Source organism: Tympanuchus pallidicinctus, unplaced genomic scaffold (assembly GCF_026119805.1).
Source record: "Tympanuchus pallidicinctus isolate F22 unplaced genomic scaffold, pur_lepc_1.0 scaffold22, whole genome shotgun sequence".
Classification (NCBI taxonomy): domain Eukaryota; kingdom Metazoa; phylum Chordata; class Aves; order Galliformes; family Phasianidae; genus Tympanuchus; species Tympanuchus pallidicinctus.
The window spans coordinates 23391215-23410875 of NW_026294739.1; the positions used below are offsets into that span (position 1 = coordinate 23391215).

Genomic DNA, 19661 nt, shown 5'->3' on the forward strand with positions numbered 1-19661 from the left:
GCCAGCTCACGTTGAGTCTCTCATCAAACAACACTCTCAAATCCTTCTCCTCAGAGCCGCCCTCCAGCCATTCTCCACCCAACCTGTATCTGTGCTTGAAAGTGCCCCAGCCCAGATGCAGGACCTTGCACTTGGCCTTGTTGGACTCCACGAGGTCGGCGTGGGCCCACCTCTCAAGCCCATCCGGGTCCCTCTGGATGGCATCCCTTCCCTCTGGCAGGTCAGCTGCATCATTCAGCTTGGTATCATCTGCAAACTTGCTGAGGGTGCACTTGATCCATTTCGGCTACAAAGATATTAACACCAGGCCCAGCACTGATCCCTGAGGAATGCCGCTCATCACCGTCTGCTCTTGGACATTGAGCCACTGACCACAGTGTGATCATCCAGATAATAAACACACTCAATACGTTCTCGTTAAATCACAGTTTCCTTAGATGATTTCGAACCTGATCTTCAATTACAGCAGGCAGATATTCCTTCTCCCAGTTCTTACCTTTGCTACCTTTCATACAAATTGGTTCCATTTTAAGAGATCTAGAGCAGTTCTCAGGTTTTGGAATCAGCAAATACTGGAACTGCTTTCTCAGGAATTCAACGATAGCTTTTTACATGGTACCTATTCCTAAAATTAAGCAGCTCTTTTTTCCGAGATAAGCAGACTGGTGAGAAATTGCCCTTAAGAGGTAAGGCATTAAATGCAACATCTTAACCAGGTTTTAGAATTCATCCTCCCGCAGTGATATCAAAGCAAACGCAAAGGGGGGCATAAAATTTTCAAAGCTTCCTACCTCTCCTTTTCACCAACATTCTTCACCAGTAAGAGACAGAGGAATGGACTGCTAACCTCTCATTCAAGCTGTATACGTGAGTTATTTAGGTGGTAAGAATCCTGAAATCGTGTTCACTGGTTCCTTTCCCCCCCCCCTACAGCAGCATAAGAATCAATAATTTCATTTACTGCAGTCATGTTTTCCTTTTATTATGGCTCCTCAGTTCTGGTTTGCGCTCTCGCAGAGCATACTGAGATAACAACAAAGAGATACTGAAACACAGCAACCAAGTCACAATGGGATCTAGCCTCTTTTACAACAGCCCAAACAGGAGCCAGTCTGGGGACAGAAATAGTCCATATATTGCTTTTGCTTGTTTGTAGATTTCAGCTCTATCACCTGACAGAGTCAATGCCAGGGAGAACTGGGTTTCTAACATACCAAATCTATTGTTGACTTACATGCAAGGTCAAGCCCCTTTGCTGATCCTGTGAACTAACAATGCTACATTTTATAAAAAAAGTTCTAGCTCTGTTTTTAACATCATCCAATGTACTTGGAGAAATAGAAAACAAAAGCTAGAATTATTTTCAACAGCTTTTCCAGTAACAATGCATTACAATATATTGAGTATACTTAAGCAAGCTCAGAATTAAAACAAAATTGGACTCTTCTTGGTTCTCAAAGAAATTGCAAAGAATTCCCATAAACAAGCAACTTTTTTCTTACTCATGGATACTTCTTCCTACTCTGTAGGAAGAAAAATGAAATATCCTAGTAACAGGCATTTAGAGATTCAAAATAATATTTTAAAAATTAAAAAAAAAAAAAATAAATCAGACCTGCAGCTCTGCCAAGCTTCTCCAAATATATTTTCCCTAAAGCACAATAGGATCCAAAGCAGCACCATTTGACAGTATTACTACAGGCTTCCTAATGGTTTTAGAAATTCATTCAGTGACTCTCTTAAATCTTTTTTAAAATGGGCAGTATATAGACATCAAACTAATCTTCCTCTGAATTGAGTTTCTCCAGAATTCATTTAAAGCCATTTTAGTAATACTTTTTCACTTACACAATTACAATACACTTCCATACCATTACATGTTGCCCACTCTCTTAAGAGTCTATTTCAAGTTGCCAAACTAAAACTGGAGCATCGCAGACCCTCTGCCAATTCCAAACGCACTTTAACAATCAGAACTGAAGTTGGATCTTACAGATCTTCCACAAACTCTTACCAGCAACAGCAGCATTATGCTTTTCCTCACCTTTATTTTGTATCCCTAAATGCTCTCTATTTATCAAGCAGTTTATCAGTTTTTCACCTTACCAGCAGAAATAGAATACCACTCCACAAGGCTCACCTCAGGCAAAACTTAGCATAAATAATTTGTAAAAAGAAATTCACAAATACTGTAAATTGCTGGAAGCTTATACCTGCCTGCACTGCTCAGTCTTGCTTCCTAGTTCCCTCATTTGTTAGAGTTCGCTTCAGATCAATCTTTTACGGTCCCACAACAACAGGCAGTACATTCCCTTCTCTTCAGCCCTGGATGCTCGCATCCAGAACTCGAGATGTAAATAAATAAATAAAAATTCTTTACATACCTGCAAAGAGAGCCAAGACTGCCTGCTCCGCTTGATCTCATAAAATTGTGTCGTAGGTTGAGGTAGGTGATGTCTTGACTGTAGAAGAGATGCTCAGGTACTTCCTCCAGACTGTAGCATGAAAGATCAACCATGTTAAGTCGCATAGACACAACCTGAAAGGAAGGAGCAAGAGTTGCAGCTGTGCAACAATTCTTATATGGAAGTTCAATGGAAAACCAAAGACTGCAAGCAGTAAATAATCCACGAAATGGAAGAATCCCCATATACCCTCCAAACATAGCAGGAAACCAAGTCCAGGGAGTTTGAGTTTATGGCACTTGCTACTCCATGACAAGATGACTAAAAAACTGTATCTCTGGATAAGGAAACTGCTGAGAAAGCAGTCTGACTGCCTTCCAAAGATGTAAACAGCAAAATGAAGCAGCTTTGCAGTTGTGCTCTTTATGGTCTACAGAACCTTTCTTTGGCCTACCTATTACTCTGACTTTCTTTTGTTTGCTTGTTCAGAGTATAATATCAGAAATATTAAAAATGAAAAAAGCTTCACATGGTTTTGCAACATTTCACAGTCTCTGCAAACATCAGGTCTCCTTTAATTAAATACACTGTCTCAAGGTCTTACTTGTTTCATTTAAGAGTTTACGACCAACTTCAACTTGTACCATATTTCATGGTATATCTTTGAGGTCAAAGAGTAGTTCAGCGTTGAGCTATCACCAGCTAATTGTACTTTAATCTGGAATAAGGAAGCAGCTCTGAACAAACTACACTTACCTTGCTGACCTACGATCTCTTGCTTTACTTAACTCAACCCTATGAAGGTAGCCCCAAGTAAGTCTAGGCCACAGGTAACACGGGTATGGTAGTAGAAGCAATTAACAGATCTCTATGGCTGCAGAGCCAGCCAGTCCCTGGGGATTGTTCTAATGAGCTGTGATTAACTACCCTCACTAGGTGCAGCGGGGGTGAAAAGAACGCAGAACTGCTACTCAACACTGCTGTACAGCCAGAGCCCCAGGAGAAAGCTCAAAGAAAGCTTCTGTAATCTCAAGCATATGAGAACTGAAGAAAGCTGGAAAGCATCCCAGGTACTTTCTCCAGCATCACAGTTTAAACCTCTGCCTGCAGACTCAGCCCGTACAACAAATCCCTTCATTCCCTTGGCACCCACCACCCCAACTGCTGCAGTCCCCAGTGCCTCACCGTGGATGCCTGTCGGTGCCACCGCTGGCACTCTGCCAGTGTTTCGAAGGAGACGTGGTATGTTTGGGCTTGTGCTCCAGCAGATGTGAAAGCAAGTGTGCACTGCCGACGTTTCATTTCTTCAACCTGCAACGGGAGGAATGAAAACAAAAGAGTCTACCTAAATTCCAGCAATTACAATGGATCCGAAATCTAGCCTGAAATATTACAACCAGTAACGCTATATTTCAAACAAAACTCTGATATAAGGTTATTTGAGACAAATGCAATGTAGTAAAACCTTCTTAACATCTTTCTGCTGAAGTAGATCCTTTAAGTAATCATCTCCAGGATGCCTGGTCACGCTGGCTAACACTGTGAAAACAGAAGCAAGTGCCTCTGCAAGCATTTTATTAGCCTTAAGACTACCTAGTAGTAGGAAAGGATCATGCAATTCTCCCTGCGCCTGCTGATACAGCCTGGATGAACCCCGTGTGGATAAAACCCATCACTGTAACCCCCTTCTTCCTTTCTACGTTACAGGAAGCTTTAATAAAAAGTCTTACCTTCCCTCCAACAAGAGGCAAGATATGCATCTTCCCTGCATGGCTATCTTTAACAGAGGACACAATGAGACAGGTACCACAGAGAATTACTAAGCGTTCTGCCCATTTGTGCAACTGAGTCTTCCCTTTGCGTACATTATAGATTCCAGAGAGCAGGATGCGATCTAACTGTTCCATCTGGCAAGGCTTTTCTGAAGAAAAAAGGAACATGAGTGCTTACTCTCCATTTATTCTTTATTTTCAGGTACAAGCACAAACAGCAGCACAGCTGTAACATGCAACAGCAGTTACTGCAAGCAATACATTAAGACAAAACGTATAGTAGCACATAAAACAAAAATCTCATGCAGAAAACAAGAGATGTACCTGGGGCAGAAGTGTCTGACAAGCAACCACTGTATGACTTTCACTAAAGTGTTACCACAGTTGCCATGTAGAGCATTTTTAATTTTCAAGTAATTACAGACTGTGGCAAACCTACGCACTCGCTGAGCGTCTGTCCTTTGGATGCGGTAGAAAAGCAATTACAAACTTACTGTTATCTTCAGGGAGGCTGTGTGAAATGCTTTATCTAGACTGTACTGCAGTATGTTTCTCATCTCGTTTGGACTTATAAGACATTTGCCATAACATTAAGCAGAGCAATTGCATGTTCTCCATCGAGCTGTCTTCTCTCTAAACCACAAAAAGGGTCAAGAGAACTACAAAACTGCTTTTCCTATGATTCTGAAAACTCTTTATTTCAAGGAATGCTTTCTGATATTGTGTGTATGATTTAGCCATCTATGAAGCCAATGACTTGCGCTTCACCTGAGCTCCATCAGATATTTAAAACTATGGGTACAGCAACAGCATATGTGCACACAAATTCTTACCGCTGTAAAAGCGAATCATACAGCTGAGGTCAGAGTTTGCTGCCTCCTCCTGCATTCTGACAGGGTCATCAAAACCCAACCCAGCCAAGTAGTCATACACCATCTGAAGGGGCTTTTCGGTGGGTTCCAGCCTCCTAGCAAAACACACAAGAAAACAGCTTTACAACTTGAAAAAGATTAAACATGGCTCATTGCAACTGAAGTGCAAGGGATACTGACACACTGCTCTCAAAAAGGCCTGGCAAACACACACCCCTGGGTCTGCGCTTCATGCTTGTTAGGCATCAGTTAAAAACTGCAACATCTGAAGAACTTTATTGCAGAAGGGAAATGGAGAGGAAAAAACTTAAGCCATGAAATCCATGGTTTCCTTTTTGTGACTTGAAAAATATCAAGAGGAAACAATGACAAGAAACAGTATCAGAAATAATGCACAAAAATCAGACTCCCAATAATTTAAAAGAAACCCCTATTTTTAGTGACCTAAATATCTAGGAAAACTCTACTTAAATTTCTAAACAAACAAACAAACAAACGTTTCCTGATGTTCAAACAAAAATTTCTGCTTTTGAGTTTGTGCCCACTGCCTCTTTTTCTGTCAGCCCAAACACAAGTTGCTCTCAGTCTTTTTCAGGACCTCTCTTGGGGATCCAGAGGCGTACTTAGAGAGCCAAGCAGTTCTGTAAATATTTAACTGAGGTCTAAGTTATCACAACTTTTTTTTTTTTTTCTCCCCAGAAACAGCAGTGAACACAACATAAAACATTAAAAAGAGCTTTCCAGTGTGTTACTGTAAATGAAAAATCTGTGTATCTGTTACCTACAACAGCCAAGCCATTAGAAACTGGAATAAACAACAGATTGCACCAAACAGTGCAGACTTCCAATACAGCAAACCCTGATGTATTCTATAGCCTTCCAAACAGAATTCAAGAGGAATATGAGAGACATGCCTGGATCTTCAAACACCTGGCCTGAGTCTCCTGTGACTACACGCAAACTTTAGTACTTCTGCTACTGAAGCCTCGTGCTTGACAGAAAATGGCTTTTCCAGCATGTGACCTGCGGCCAAGCAGCCACAAATCCTTGAGTATCACTAACAAAAAAAAACAAACAAACAAATAACCAAAACCACTTGAAGCTAGCTTTACACTAAAACAAAACAAAAAAACATCACTAAAAAAAATATATTCAGACACTACATTTTGGTTGCCGAATGAATTGATGTGTTTAGAAGCGTGCACTGAATAATGTAATTCTTGCACATCAAAATTCAGAAGGAACCTTAACTCGTTAAAGGGTAAGTGCTTTTCAATAAGCACAGTAATACCATACAGTCACAGAATGGTGTGGTTTGGAAGAGACTTTTAAAGATCATTTAGTCTCAACCCCCTGCTGTTGGCAGGGACACCTCCCGCCAGATCAGGCTGCTCACAGCCCCATCCAGGCTGCCTTTGAGTGCTTCCAAGGAGAGGGCAACCGCAACCTCTCTGTGCAACCTGTTCCTCTGTCTCACCACCCTCATGGTCAAGAATTTCTTTCCAGCATCTAGTCTAAATCTATCCTCTTCCAGTTTAAAACTATCTCCCCTCATCCTGTTGCAACCTGTCCTGATAAAAAGTTCCTCCTCAGCTTTCCTGTAGGCCCTTCAGGTACTGGAAGGCTGCTATAAGGTCACCTCAAAGCCTTCTCTTCTCCTGTGGTTGGCCTTTGGCCTTCTGGGCTGCAGGCACACACTGCCAGCTCACGTTGAGTCTCTCATCAAACAACACTCTCAAATCCTTCTCCTCAGAGCTGCCCTCCAGCCATTCTCCACCCAACCTGTATCTGTGCTTGAAAGTGCCCCAGCCCAGATGCAGGACCTTGCACTTGGCCTTGTTGGACTCCACGAGGTCGGCGTGGGCCCACCTCTCAAGCCCATCCGGGTCCCTCTGGATGGCATCCCTTCCCTCTGGCAGGTCAGCTGCATCATTCAGCTTGGTATCATCTGCAAACTTGCTGAGGGTGCACTTGATCCATTTCGGCTACAAAGATATTAACACCAGGCCCAGCACAGATCCCTGAGGAATGCCGCTCATCACCGTCTGCTCTTGGACATTGAGCCACTGACCACAGTGTGATCATCCAGATAATAAACACACTCAATACGTTCTCGTTAAATCACAGTTTTGCAGTACTGAAAACTGTATAGTACAGTAGTATGGTTTACCTTCTTGAAGCAGTAGAATACTCTATCGTGACACACTTATCCCTTTCTCAAGATAAGATTTAACTCTATTTTTATCCTTTGCATCTTTAAGACCAGGAAGAATTAGTGCTGCAGTGCTGCTGCAGAACTTTAAATGTTAATTTGAAAAAACTAGTATTTTCATTCTTGTCCACTCAAATCAAACTGCAGTGCTCCCTGAAACACCCTTATTTTTGTTACTCAGTTTACATGAAAAAATAACGACCAGGTACAAAAAGATCATTTGTAGTAGTATCTATTCAAGCCTAATCCCTGGACCAACATGTCTCTTTCCATTAAAACCTAACTACCTGAAAACAAATCACAAGAGTGTGCTGCATTCCTGCACCACCTAGCTTTGGTTGCTGGTGGCTGGAAGGCAAGAGCCTCCCAAAAAATTACGCCTTCAGAATTCTTCAAGTTGACTGCAGAAATGCAGACGCTGTTCCAGTTTTGTTACCTGGCAGAAGTATGTGAGGTCACAGCAGAACCTACAGTTCAGCAGCAAGTCCCTGGGCTGCAACACCTCGCTCCTCAGGAGACAAAGTGCAGCTCAGTGACATATCCAAGCAAAGGCCTGGTGGGAAGGCTGACGCCTCCCTGCCCACCACAGCAGCTCTCCAGTACCAGGCACAGGAGGAGTGTGCCCAAGGAAACAGAGCTGCACAGCCCAGATCTCTCCTGATCACACTCACATGTCCAAAGGGCTTTGACAATAAAGCAATGAGCAGAAGGGCTTGTTGCCTTCTGATAGTATTCACATCAGGATACAGAGCACTTGATCGTGTGCCTCTGGGGACACTCTGGAGTTGTCACTGGAAAGACTGCCTGTCCTGTCCTATCAAGGGCAGTGTGATTTACCAATAAAATCTAAAAGTAGTCTGAAAGCAGGAAAAGGAAAACCAAAACCTGTGTATGGAACAAAGGGCCACAATGGCAATTTCTATAACAAATTTCTCTGCTAGCATAATCAGAGCTGACAGGTGTGGATGGAGTTTGATGTAGAGAATTACACTTCCACTGTGGAAACCTCAGCTGGCATGTGATCACATTAGAAATGTACAAAATTTACCTTGTACGAAGTGCAATAAATGCTGAGTACTACCACACACAGAGAAAACCACAGCAGGCAAAGCAGCTGCTACCTGGCACAAACAGCCCATGGCATCCACACCAGTATCACACAGTAGGTACTGCCACCTCCACTAAATCAGAGAAGCTGCTCCACTAAGTGAAGGGTGCAAGGATTAACAGAAAGAGAAGCAAACAAAAAATCAGCAAGTTTCACAGACTGCTGCAGCTCTTCTTCCTGAGCAACAATCACATTTCCATATCTTCTTAGTTCAAAGTTTTGTTGTCAGGTGTGAGCATCCTAAAGAAAGTAATGAAATTATTTTTATTTAATCTTCTCTTCTGCAATAAGGTATAGTTTCTAAAAAGAAAAAGGTGTTCAGAAAGAAAAGCTCTAGCTGGATTACTTAAAGATTCTTAAGGCAATGCTGCACAGGGAAAAGAATGTTCTGACAGAAACTGATTCCCAGTATACATACCTCAAAGAGAAATGCAGAAATATCACAGGAATCCAACAGTATTGAAAGTTAAAAGGTTTTCTATTATTCTTCTACCTACCGACCAGTTCGTCCAGTCTTCTGAGTCAGGTACCACATCAACTTTTGCCACGTTCAGGTTTAGAAAGAAAATCACCCACTAGTATTTAGAAGTGAATTCAGTCTTTTGAGAGACAAACATATCAAGTGTAAGATACAATCAGATGCTTCGCTGAGTAATTTGTAGTCACAGACTCACTATTAAAGCAGTCAGTAAACTTTTTTTCAAGGAAATTATTGTCTCAAGAGGGCGTAGGGATATCTTGAGCGTTCTGTCACCTTCCTGGGGAAATGGAAGCAGATACTACTTGCGATTGCCTCCTACTCCTAACAGAGATGGATACCAAAGCAATACCAACAGGAATTTTTTTCATGGACAGACATCAGAACAGGCTGCGCGGGGAGGTGGAGGAGATGCCATCCCAGCAGGTATCTAAGAAACTTGCAGATACTGTGCTTAGGAATGTGGTATAACAGCAGATTTGCAGTGTTAGGTGGATGATTGGACCTGATGATCTTAAAGGCCTTTTCTAACCTAGATGATTCTATTGAGAACACCCTCACTGGTGATTCATGAATTTGTTACGTGGCAAAGACATCCCAAGAATTACAAAGGCAACAGATGCACAGCAATCAAGAGCTCTCCATAAAATTCAACAGAAGACTTGATTAAGAGTCTAATATAGCAGGAGACAACGAGTTTAAGGAGCAAATCACAGAATTGCAAAGACTGGAAGAGACCTCAAGATATCATGGAGTCCAAACCCCCATTAAAGCAGGTAAAGTAAATGTTCGCAACACAATATTCACTTCCAGGACCTGGGCTGCAGGACAAATCTGCTATCTTTGCAAAGACTGCCACAAATGAAAGACAGGCTCTTCTCATAGTGTGAGAAGAGAAATTCAGAATTCAAACATAGAAGTCACTTCAAAAACTCAAAAAAAAACCTCACAAAAAAAAAAATAAAAAGAAAAAATCAAAGCTTCCCGAACACACCTACAAGACTTACCTGGTCTTTTTTTTTTTTTTTTTTTTTTTTTTGATGCCTGCAGTAAACGTAAAGACTTGTTCTTTTCTCTAAACATTAGAAAATCTGTTCTCTGTTATAGTAGCAACAAGCCAGTTGTCTTATAAATACTTCAAGCAACAAATGGAGATATTAGGCTGCCTTCATAAACAAGTGTTAACCTATTCTCCTTTTTTTTAATAATAAATCTATCGTAGTTCCTATAATCCAGGTCAGGGAAAGCAAAAAGTTCTGGATAACTTCTTGAAACTGTCATTTTTAACCACGTCACAGAATCACAAAATGGTTGGATTAGGGTAAGGAAACTACCTTAAAGATCACCCAGTTCCAACCCCCCCCTGCTATGGCTGAGACACCTTCCCAGACCAGGTTGCCCAGGGCCCCATCCATGGCCTCAAGCACCTCCAGGGATGTGATAGCATCCACAGCTTCACTGGGTAGCATAGGCCAAGGCTTCACCAACCTCTGAGTAAAGAATTCCTTCCTGATATCTAAAGCTACCTCCTAACAGTTTGAAGCCATTACCCTGTGTCCTACCAGTACTCTCCCTGTCCCTTCCCAGTTCTCTTGTAGGCCCCCTTTCCCGATCCTATTCTTCATATCTCTTGCCCGTTAGTGCTCCTGTCTTCAACCCCATTAAACCTACACTATGTCCTTCTAAACTTGAGATGCATACAATTTAATATTTGCATTTCACTAACAAGAAACTATTGCTGCTGTTCAGCTCATAATGTTTCAGTTGCTTAGGCTTCTGAAGAAAGACCACAGTGATGCCCTTTTCCCTAGCAACTGGAGCCACAACTTCATAATCAAATGTGAAATCCAGAAGCATCGCTACACAGACTTAATGGGAGCTTGTAAAGCTAGAGGAGTCCATAATATATCAGCATAAAATCCATGCACCTTAAACTCTGATCTGAGGTCTGTTTTCAGCCTTAATCGACTGCAGACATAACGCATGCGATACAACACCCACACCCTATGCTTATCTTTATTTACCTCAGAAACTCACACAAAAAAAAAAAATTACTAATACAAAAGTACTGTGAAATAACTGTTGAACTACTTCTGACTCAGAGAAAACTGCTTACAGCTCCACAATTGTTTAGATTTTCTTAAGATTATAACATCCCTAAAACAGAATACAATGAAGAAGTATATGAAGAATAACCCTTACTTACAAAACAAGGCTGTATTTCTGGTTGGAGCAGCCACAAAACCCTCCCAGCTATGCCTTGACTAAGTACAAAAGGCTCAGAACTACTTCATTTTCATGCATTAGGTGACTGGAAGCTGCATCCAGCTGGCACCTCCTGCCTCTATCTGCTCTGCACACCAATGCGAGTAGGTATGAGAAGAGCGCTACACGACTAAAGCGAACCCAGCTCCACGCAAACCTCAGCCCTCACCTGATCAGGTCTCCATGAAGCTGCACGAAGAGGTTTTTCCTCTCTTCCCCATCACAGATCTCAGACGCTGGGGTATCCACCGTACAGAGGACCAAGCGCAGGTCAGACAAAGCAGCAGCAGAATCTCCTCCATAAACGTACACGCAGCCTCGTCCAACATCCTCTCTCAGCCAGTCCCTCTCACGGGAACCGAACCGGCTCCTGTTCGGACAGCTCCTGCTTCCGTTGCGCTTCGCGTTTCTCTGCAAAACGGCCAAAACCGGAGCGTCAGCGGCAGTCTCGTCAACGGCGCCCGCAGTCGGGCTGTGCGAAGGCCCCAGGAGCGGCGGGGCACGGGGGAGCGGAGCGGGGCACGGCGAGACCGCCGCTCCGCGCCACCGGGCGCCTCCTCGAGGCCATTCGCGACGAACGAGTCGGAGCTACCGCGCCCGGGGGGCACGGAGCCGGCACGGAAGGGTCCCAGCCAAGGTCGAGGCGGGCACTGCCCAGACGCGGCGCGCAGTTACTGCCGCGGCCGCCCCCCGCGCCGAGCTGCCGGGAAGGGCCGGCGCGGAGACGCGGCGCAGAACGGCCCCGCTCGGCCCAGGCGCCCTCCTCACCTTCAGCACCCGGACGACGCCGCGAGGCCCGGCCCGCCCGCCCCGCGCTCCGACCGCCGCCGCCTCATCCTCCTCGGCTTCCGGCGCCTCCTTGGGCCCCGGACCGGCTTCCCCCATGGCCGGCCGGACCGCGAAACCGCCGGCAGCGGCGGCTGCCGCCCCAGCTCCGCACGCGCCCCGCCCCGGAAGCGCGGGAACTTCCGTCGGCAGCGGCGCCGCAGCGGCAGCGCGAAGTCGCGGCGTGAAACCGAGGAGCTCCGCGAGCGGTTCGGCGAGTCGGTCCTGACGGCAGCACGGCCTGCGGGCACGAGGCCGCCAGAGCTTTTACCGACCTGCTGTCATCCGTGCAGCGCTTACGAGGAAGGCGGCTGTGTAAATTGGGATCACTTACCCTTCGAAGAAGGAAAACAGCTCTGTACTCCGAAGCCGCCCGTCCCAGAACTGCTTTCTCTTGCTTCTGCAGCGTCTCACCAGGAGCCGCCCGAGGCTGCAGCTGCACACGGCGGCTCTGAGCAGCGCTTCGTCCCGCTGGGCGTAGCGCCACCGCGCCGCTTCGCGAGCGCCTGAGACAGCAACCATCAACGGCAGCCTCGGTCACCTTCATGACCAAAGCCTCGCGCCCGCCCTCAGTCAGCAACGATTCTGGACTTCACACACACCGGCCTGCGGCCCCAGCACAGTTCTCACGCGCTAATTCCTGGCCTTGCTGCTTCCAAACTCTCACCGCCAGCATTCTTTCGTAGCTTAATCCTATTTCACGTTACCTTCAGAAGTCTCCCACCTTCCTCCTGGTTTATCTCAGACTGCAGCGCTCTCCATAGTCAGGACCCGTTCCAAGAAGGGACAAGGGGCTCAGCACCGCCCAGCACAGCAACGCGAGGTGCCTCCGTGCTCTGTCCTGCTCCACGACTTCTGCCTGCAGCCACACACCATCCGCTGACACACAGACAGACACGTTTCTGAATTGCCAAGGAGAGGACCTGGAGAGCTCTCCTATCTAATGAGGAGCTGACTGACGATCAGGCTTACTGTGAAGGTTCCGTGTGTTCCCAGCACGCACCTTCACTGTGCATGGAATTGTATTGGAAAACATACAGTATCTAAAGTTCCTGTGACTACCTTATAGCAGGCAACTATACTGCTTTAACAGATGAGATTGTAACAGTCCTTGTCTCAGTGGCACACAGCATACAAAAGAGACTTCTGAAGATCAGCAAGGGAACCATAACCAACTGCACCTGCAGCCAGCAGGGAAAAACATCTGTTCAGATCTCATCCTATCTGTGTAGCACCTGGACATGTACTGCTGGCAGCAGCCGACAAGCTGTCCCTCAGGGTGGTGTTTGACCTGACCTTTTTTAGGGTTTTTAAACTGCCTGCTCATTTTACTCTCCAAAATTTCCCAAAAGCTTTTCAAACTCTGCCCTTGATAATTTCATATCACTTCCTTTAGCACTGCCAACAAGAACTGATAAAGGCTGTTCCACTCTACTTGCAAAAAGCAACAAGGCGCAGTTTTAAATCATGGAATATTGACTCATTTTATTAGTCACTTCATAATTTGTTTCAACCAAAAGACAGTACACACAGAAGTCTAATGCATTCCATGTAAGTGTTTACATCGGTTATGTAGCTCCTCACTCACCTAAGACTTAGCATTTAAGTTTTTCACATCTCAAAAATAGATTTGCAGAAGTTAGAATGCCACCAGGCTCCCTGCTCAATGGGCATATTTTTATGTTTAATTTGGTCAGGAGTTGCTGCTCATTTGATCTTGTGGGTTTTTTTGTTTCTTTTCTGTTCACATTGTCAAGGAGGTGGGACGGTACTCTACCTAAGGGCAGTATTACAACGTAGGAAAAGGAACAAATAGGATCAGAGTAAAAGTCCAGAAGAAAGAAGCGCAGCAGGTCCTTCCACTACAGTCCCCAAACAGAAAACAAACATAGAAAGTACACAACCAGATCCACCCCCCAAAACCCACCCTAAAGGAAGGCCATCTTTGCTGCCCCATCTTGCAGCCAGTATCAGCGCTGTGGAAGGATGAAGGAAGTCACCTTTCCCAGCTGCTTCAGAGCCTATCCAACATACTGTATGGGTGGCAGTTCCCTCACTGCTATTGCTTCAAAATGCTGCTCAAGGCCACCTATCAAAAAAAGTGGACTAAATTTAAACCTTAGGATCTTCCCATGCCTCCTCTCCCTTCTGGATCACTACAGCCCACTTTGTCCTTTCCTCAAAATTTGCTTGGAAAATAAACAAACCAAAGGAGACAATTTCTCCAAGCTCCAGCCTGCAGAGCCCACATTATGAAGGTTAGCCACAAATTCTGTATCTTGCTCCTCTTATATCCTCTTTACACTGAAAGAAGAAAGCCATTGACCAGACCTAAATTGTTGCATTCCAATGGAATAAAGGCTCACCTCGTCCCCAGAGTGCTTTCTGAGGCATTAAGTGAGTATTCTCCAGCATGACAAAGCAGCAGCATGAAGGTTGAAAGTACCTAGGGAAAGAAGCAATAGTATCTAGCATCGCAAATAAGGAAAAATGTAACCTGGCCTTCTTTCTAGAGATAATGTTAGTACTCAATCTCTTAAGAAAGGAAGGTAGAGAGCTCCAAGGACAACAGGAACATTCAGCTGCAAAGTACTTTATGGCCAAGAGACGGTTTCAAGCTGAATGCCTTTCAGGTACACACACCATCTCCCTGAGCTTGACCCAGAAATACGACAGAGTATACTTTCCAAAACACAAAACACATATGTGTACAGGTGGCTGAAGGATCCAAGCATAGAGAAGGAATCTACCCTGAAAGCTTTCCAGAGACCAACAACAAAATCCACCTGCTCTATAGTACAAAAAACAAATGTAAGAGGGACAAGGTCAGTTGTTTCCAGCCACACTGCAATGAACTGGCCAGGTGAGGGACCATGTACTTCTTTCTCCCCATCTAATCCTCTGGCAACAGTGCTCTTCTCAGCAAAAAGGAATGGAAAGCTGGAGGTGCACCACCTTTCAATACCACACACAGTTCTGAGAAGAATGACACCTTAAGGGTTTTAAGGAACTAAGGCAAAAAACTTCCTGTTAGCTTGATACCTGGGACACCCTCAGAGCCCACTGGGGACTACATTCAAACACACTCACCACTATGGAGTTTGAGCCAGTTGTGTCAAGTAGTCACAGCTGCAGTAAAAAGCAACAAAAGTAAATGCTCAGCATCCAGAAAAGGGCTTTGATTCAGCTGTTTACTCCAAGACTGCCTGTATCATTATGGTTCCATCTGAGGCACTGCTAGCCCAACCAAGACACTGCAGTAACTCAGAATCAGCTTCAAAGAAGTCACACATCACTCTTGCTCGTTTTTAATAACTCTATAATGATGCCAGTCCCAACAGAATAATGAAACTCTTTGGTGAAGGCTCAACCCGGTCCTCTCAATAACGCAGCAAAAAAGCCTTCCAAGAGAAACTAAACTTATTCCACTGGACATATCAAAAATTAAAGTCAGTCCTACTTTATATCATCTACCATGGTTAAAACCAAAGCAGACAGAACAACCTCTAGTGACCTTCCTTGCTATGGAAAATACACTGTACACCATGCCTGCAATATTGCCAGCAATGATTGGAACTTAGTGTTAGTACTTTTGCAGACACAAAGGGCTGCCAGAGCACAAAATGATCACCACGTATTTACAGTCCTGCAACAGAAACAGAGCAGATGTGCCATTTGTTTCTTTTGAGAAAGCTTTGCAGCTGGGAGCTGGGGTACCTTCAATTCACCAGCACGCTAACGAATGAAGACTTAAGGCCTTTCCCTCTTTCTCTCTGAAGGGTGCTGAACACCTGAACAGTTTTGTCACTGTGCTTTATATATCCTATACATCACCTCCATGAAAATTCATGGAACTCTACTACCTCAACAACAGTTGACACTAGCAAGCACAACTGGATACAACTTTAAGCTCAGAAGAGTACCAAACCTAACATCTTTGGATTCAAATACTCCAATAATTGGCTTTTGTTCAAAAAACAGTTTAGTTCCACTCTCAGTCTGCACCTTAACGAACAGATTTTTCTACAAGGATGAATTAAGTAACAAAATGGGAGAAGGTCTCTTTAAACCGCATGGTCTTTATTTCAGTGCCAATGTTACAGATACAACACAAATATCCCAGTCAGAAGTAAATCAAATGGAACCCAGGGAGTCTACAACAGGCTCTGGAAATTAAACCGGGGAGAAAGTCTGGAATAACTAAGAACAACTCTGCAGCATAGTCTCCGGTGCATCTCCCAGCAGGCAACAGAGCTTTTGCTCAAAGACTCATCTACAAAATTGAATGTGTCTTTTCTTGCCATAAACCACAACTAAAGGCTTTGAAATCAACTGTGGTAGAAAACCAGCTGCTTCTTAGATCGCTACATCTCATACATCACCATACCTTCTGGGGAAGCTACAGAAGACTGAATCTCTATGGCTGCAGCCACTGATGGAAAGAAAGAAAATTCAAGTGTAAGGTCTTCATTTCCAAGTACAGCACCAACGCAATTTTAATCAGCCTCACCAGCACCTCTTTCCTGCACTGTCCCAGGTCTGCAGATGAAGTCCCAAGGCCTGACTTGCTCTTGGTAAGTATCACATAACTAAGAGGTGTGTGTATACAGTAATGCACTGAACAGGCCAAAAAAAGCCTCCAGTCCCTTTAGACATGGGGGATACAGTAAGAAAGAGGCAAGGTGACCTAAAATTCTCCAAGTTCCCATTCTGAGCCCCAGATGAAAGTGCCTGAAAATAATCCAGCTAGTAACAATTGAAAACACAACTTGACCATCCCAGGGGAAAAAAAAAAAAAAGACAGCAGAAAGAAGGGGCAGTTGTTCACTTGCTGCAGAGACAAAGTTTCCCTGCAAGAAATTCCAGACTTCTCTTCCAACACCAGGCTGTTTTTTCTTTGGGGGTAGAGAGGCAGGGAAGGGAGGGAATGTTGCTTCTGGCTGTGAATGCATGTGTGAGGGAGTGCAGAGTAGCCTCCACAAGCCACCAGCCTCATCAGCAGAGGAGAGGAGATTAGTCTCAACAGATATGCTTCAAAGTCAGCAATCACTTCAGGAAAATTCCTCCTCATCAGCAGGTCTCATCTGTTCCCCATGCCCATGGTGCAGTTTAGGGGACTGCCAAGGATCACAACCTTCTTCCCAGAGTTCTTTTGATTGGGTGGGGTGAGAATAAGAATAGTGCCAGAGCCTCACTGCCAAGACTGAGGGGGGAAGTTGTTGACTTCTGCTAGATCCTGCATTGCTGAGCCCTTGTGATTATATGTCAACTTGATCCGCATACGTAGTTGTTGCTACAAGAGAAAAGGAAACAAACACAAATTCAGGTCTTCAACAAAGGTCAGCATATTTTCCAGCTTCCTGTCCCACATCCCCTGAGAAAACACAACACAGACCCTTCCTCACCACAAAAGCTTGCAGGAATTATGTGCAGAGCAAGCTATGACAACGCAGATAAATGCTTAATCTAGTAGGATGCTGCTTGCCCACTGTACTTCTCAGGTCAAGTAAAAATTTTCTCAGAAAAACTATAGCACAGCTTCTATTCATCTTTCTCTGGGCACTGGCCCTGCTCTCATCAACACCGAGGTCCTTAGATATAACAGTAACTGTCTTGCAATCACAGTTAACCACGGAAGAAAGCAGGAGGCAGATCTGACTTTGCTACGCGGCACTTAGGCTTACAGAGAAAGGTATTATTTCCTGTGCAGCTGACTCAGAAAAGCAGCAGTCTGGAAACTTGCATATATCAGTAGCACTGGACAAAATAGCCCAAGAAAGACTAGAGATATCATCTCTAACAGTACTTCCTCCTTCTGTGGCTAAATGGCAGAACAGCTCAGACTGCCTTGCACTGTTGCTTGGCTGCCACCCAGACACTAGGATGATCTTAATAATAGCCAGAGCACAGCATGCTTCACATTTTCTGTTCTCTTCACTGCTGCCCCCTTTTCGCCCCCTCCAAAGTCTACAGCAAAATGTGTAGAAAGGGTAATGAAAGAGAGGAAAGGAGGACAGACAGCTCCAACCAGCCTCTCACTAAAGAAGTTGTATTTGGTACTGTTCTGGGTAACCAGCCATTGTACAGAGTGCACTGGCCACTGTCAGAGTATAACCTTGTTCACCTACTCTGAAGAGTTACACTCTAAGATCTCTCAGTCTGCTCACCATAACTCTCCCCATTTAGTTTCAATCCAGCGAGACAACAGACCTCAACCACATGAACAGTTTTTACAACACTGAAAAAACACAGAGCTACCTCCTAAACAATAAAGTTGAGGTTGTTTCCTTCAGAATATTTGAGGTAACTTCAACTACCTCATGCATGGGACCCTCGCAAAGCTGAATCTGAGGTCAACAGCAATCTAAAGGACACTAAGCACTAAACACATGAAGAGACATAAAACAGTGGGAAACAGCAGAGGGCAGCAAAATACTAAGAGCTTGCAGCTCTTAATTCTCAAGGATTCACAGGAGATGGAAGTCCCAACAAGGATGCACATTTCAGCTTATGAGGCCCATATGAGAAGGATACATTCCAACTTCCTGCACTCCACAGGAAAGCTTCTAAATCCCTTATGTTTATAACTTTTAGAACCCACATGGAAATTTATATCAGATTTGTATGAGACAGAGTAATTACCCGCATGTCTTATAGAGCCTGAGAGGAGTACATTGTATAGAGACAAGGGGAGATCAGGGCAACTGTGCACAGGAAGACAGTTATTTTGATGAAATCTTTGGCTAAGACTTAAGAATTTCATTTTTTAAACTTGCACACCAGTCTACTTAATGTCCAGAACAGTGAGTGATAAAGAAATAAACACATCAGAAAAATGTCAATACTGTCCCAAAAATTGATAAAATTATTTGCACTTTTCTATCTGATTCCACCTCACTGTTAAACCTCTTAAGGAGGACATGTGGGCCATATCCCTCTCTCCTCTCAAGTTTATTTTTATCCTCAGTCTCAGAAACTTACCTATGAAAGCTATAAAACAAACAGAATTATGATAAATAACAGCAAAATACTCTTCCCCTCAACTATTTGTAAATACACTCACAACATATTAAACAACATCACTTAAGAAAATGGACAATCTGGTTAAGATTATGGATTAAGCTATTTTTTATCAACTTTCAAGAAATGCCCCCTGCAGACAGCAAGAAGTAACTTCAAATATATTGAAATCCAAAAAGCAAGCATCTTTCCATTTCACTCCTACACCAAAAAACACCAGGTTCTGCTCCTCTAGAAAGATCTAGAAACTTGTTTAACAACTATACTGATGCAACAAATATCCACAAAGTCAAGGCTTTTTTAGAGTCTGCTTAGGAAGTACAAACAAACAGAAAGCCAAATCTTTGCCCAGAACCTCCTGTCTTTTACAAATTTTTCTTCAGAATATTTTCATAGCCCTAAACAAAAACCTTCTCACTACAACACATAATTTCCCAATGCACAACTTCCAGGCAGTTCTCAGGATCACTCACCTTTTGTGGATTCAGGACTTTAATGACCTGTGTAATGGTCCCCGAGTTAAATGCAGGGATGACACTGCTGCTAGGAGACAGAAGCTGCAGCTGGAATGTCTGAAGAACAAAACGAAAGCGAGTAGGTGCTTAATCAAGTACAAATATAAACTAATTGATTTGTTTGCACTAAAAAAAAGTCCTGCCAGTACACAGACACAAGGAGGCAACAAGTTTTTCAGTTCATGATCT

General features: G+C 44.0%; 2 protein-coding genes across 8 annotated transcripts in view; both read right to left on the reverse strand.

The window, feature by feature from the left end:
- Nucleotides 1-12499, reverse strand: part of PHLPP2 (PH domain and leucine rich repeat protein phosphatase 2) — a 30770-nt gene extending 18271 nt beyond the window's left edge. Inside the window, exons 1-6 of the mRNA XM_052686341.1 lie at nucleotides 12272-12499; nucleotides 11282-11523; nucleotides 5011-5144; nucleotides 4136-4326; nucleotides 3591-3716; nucleotides 2385-2539 (exon numbers count right to left, since the gene is read on the reverse strand). Of these exons, the coding sequence (XP_052542301.1) occupies nucleotides 2385-2539; nucleotides 3591-3716; nucleotides 4136-4326; nucleotides 5011-5144; nucleotides 11282-11523; nucleotides 12272-12484 (1061 nt within the window). The 5' untranslated portion in view covers nucleotides 12485-12499. The remainder of the gene's footprint in view (nucleotides 1-2384; nucleotides 2540-3590; nucleotides 3717-4135; nucleotides 4327-5010; nucleotides 5145-11281; nucleotides 11524-12271) is intronic.
- A 3497-nt stretch (nucleotides 12500-15996) lies between these two features.
- AP1G1 (adaptor related protein complex 1 subunit gamma 1) overlaps nucleotides 15997-19661 on the reverse strand; it is a 40789-nt gene continuing 37124 nt past the window's right edge. For all 7 annotated transcript variants that reach the window (XM_052686343.1, XM_052686348.1, XM_052686349.1 and 4 more), the window contains 2 exons: nucleotides 19431-19529; nucleotides 15997-17230 (listed from right to left, as the gene is read on the reverse strand). In XM_052686343.1, the coding sequence (XP_052542303.1) occupies nucleotides 17129-17230; nucleotides 19431-19529 (201 nt within the window). In that variant the 3' untranslated portion in view covers nucleotides 15997-17128. The remainder of the gene's footprint in view (nucleotides 17231-19430; nucleotides 19530-19661) is intronic.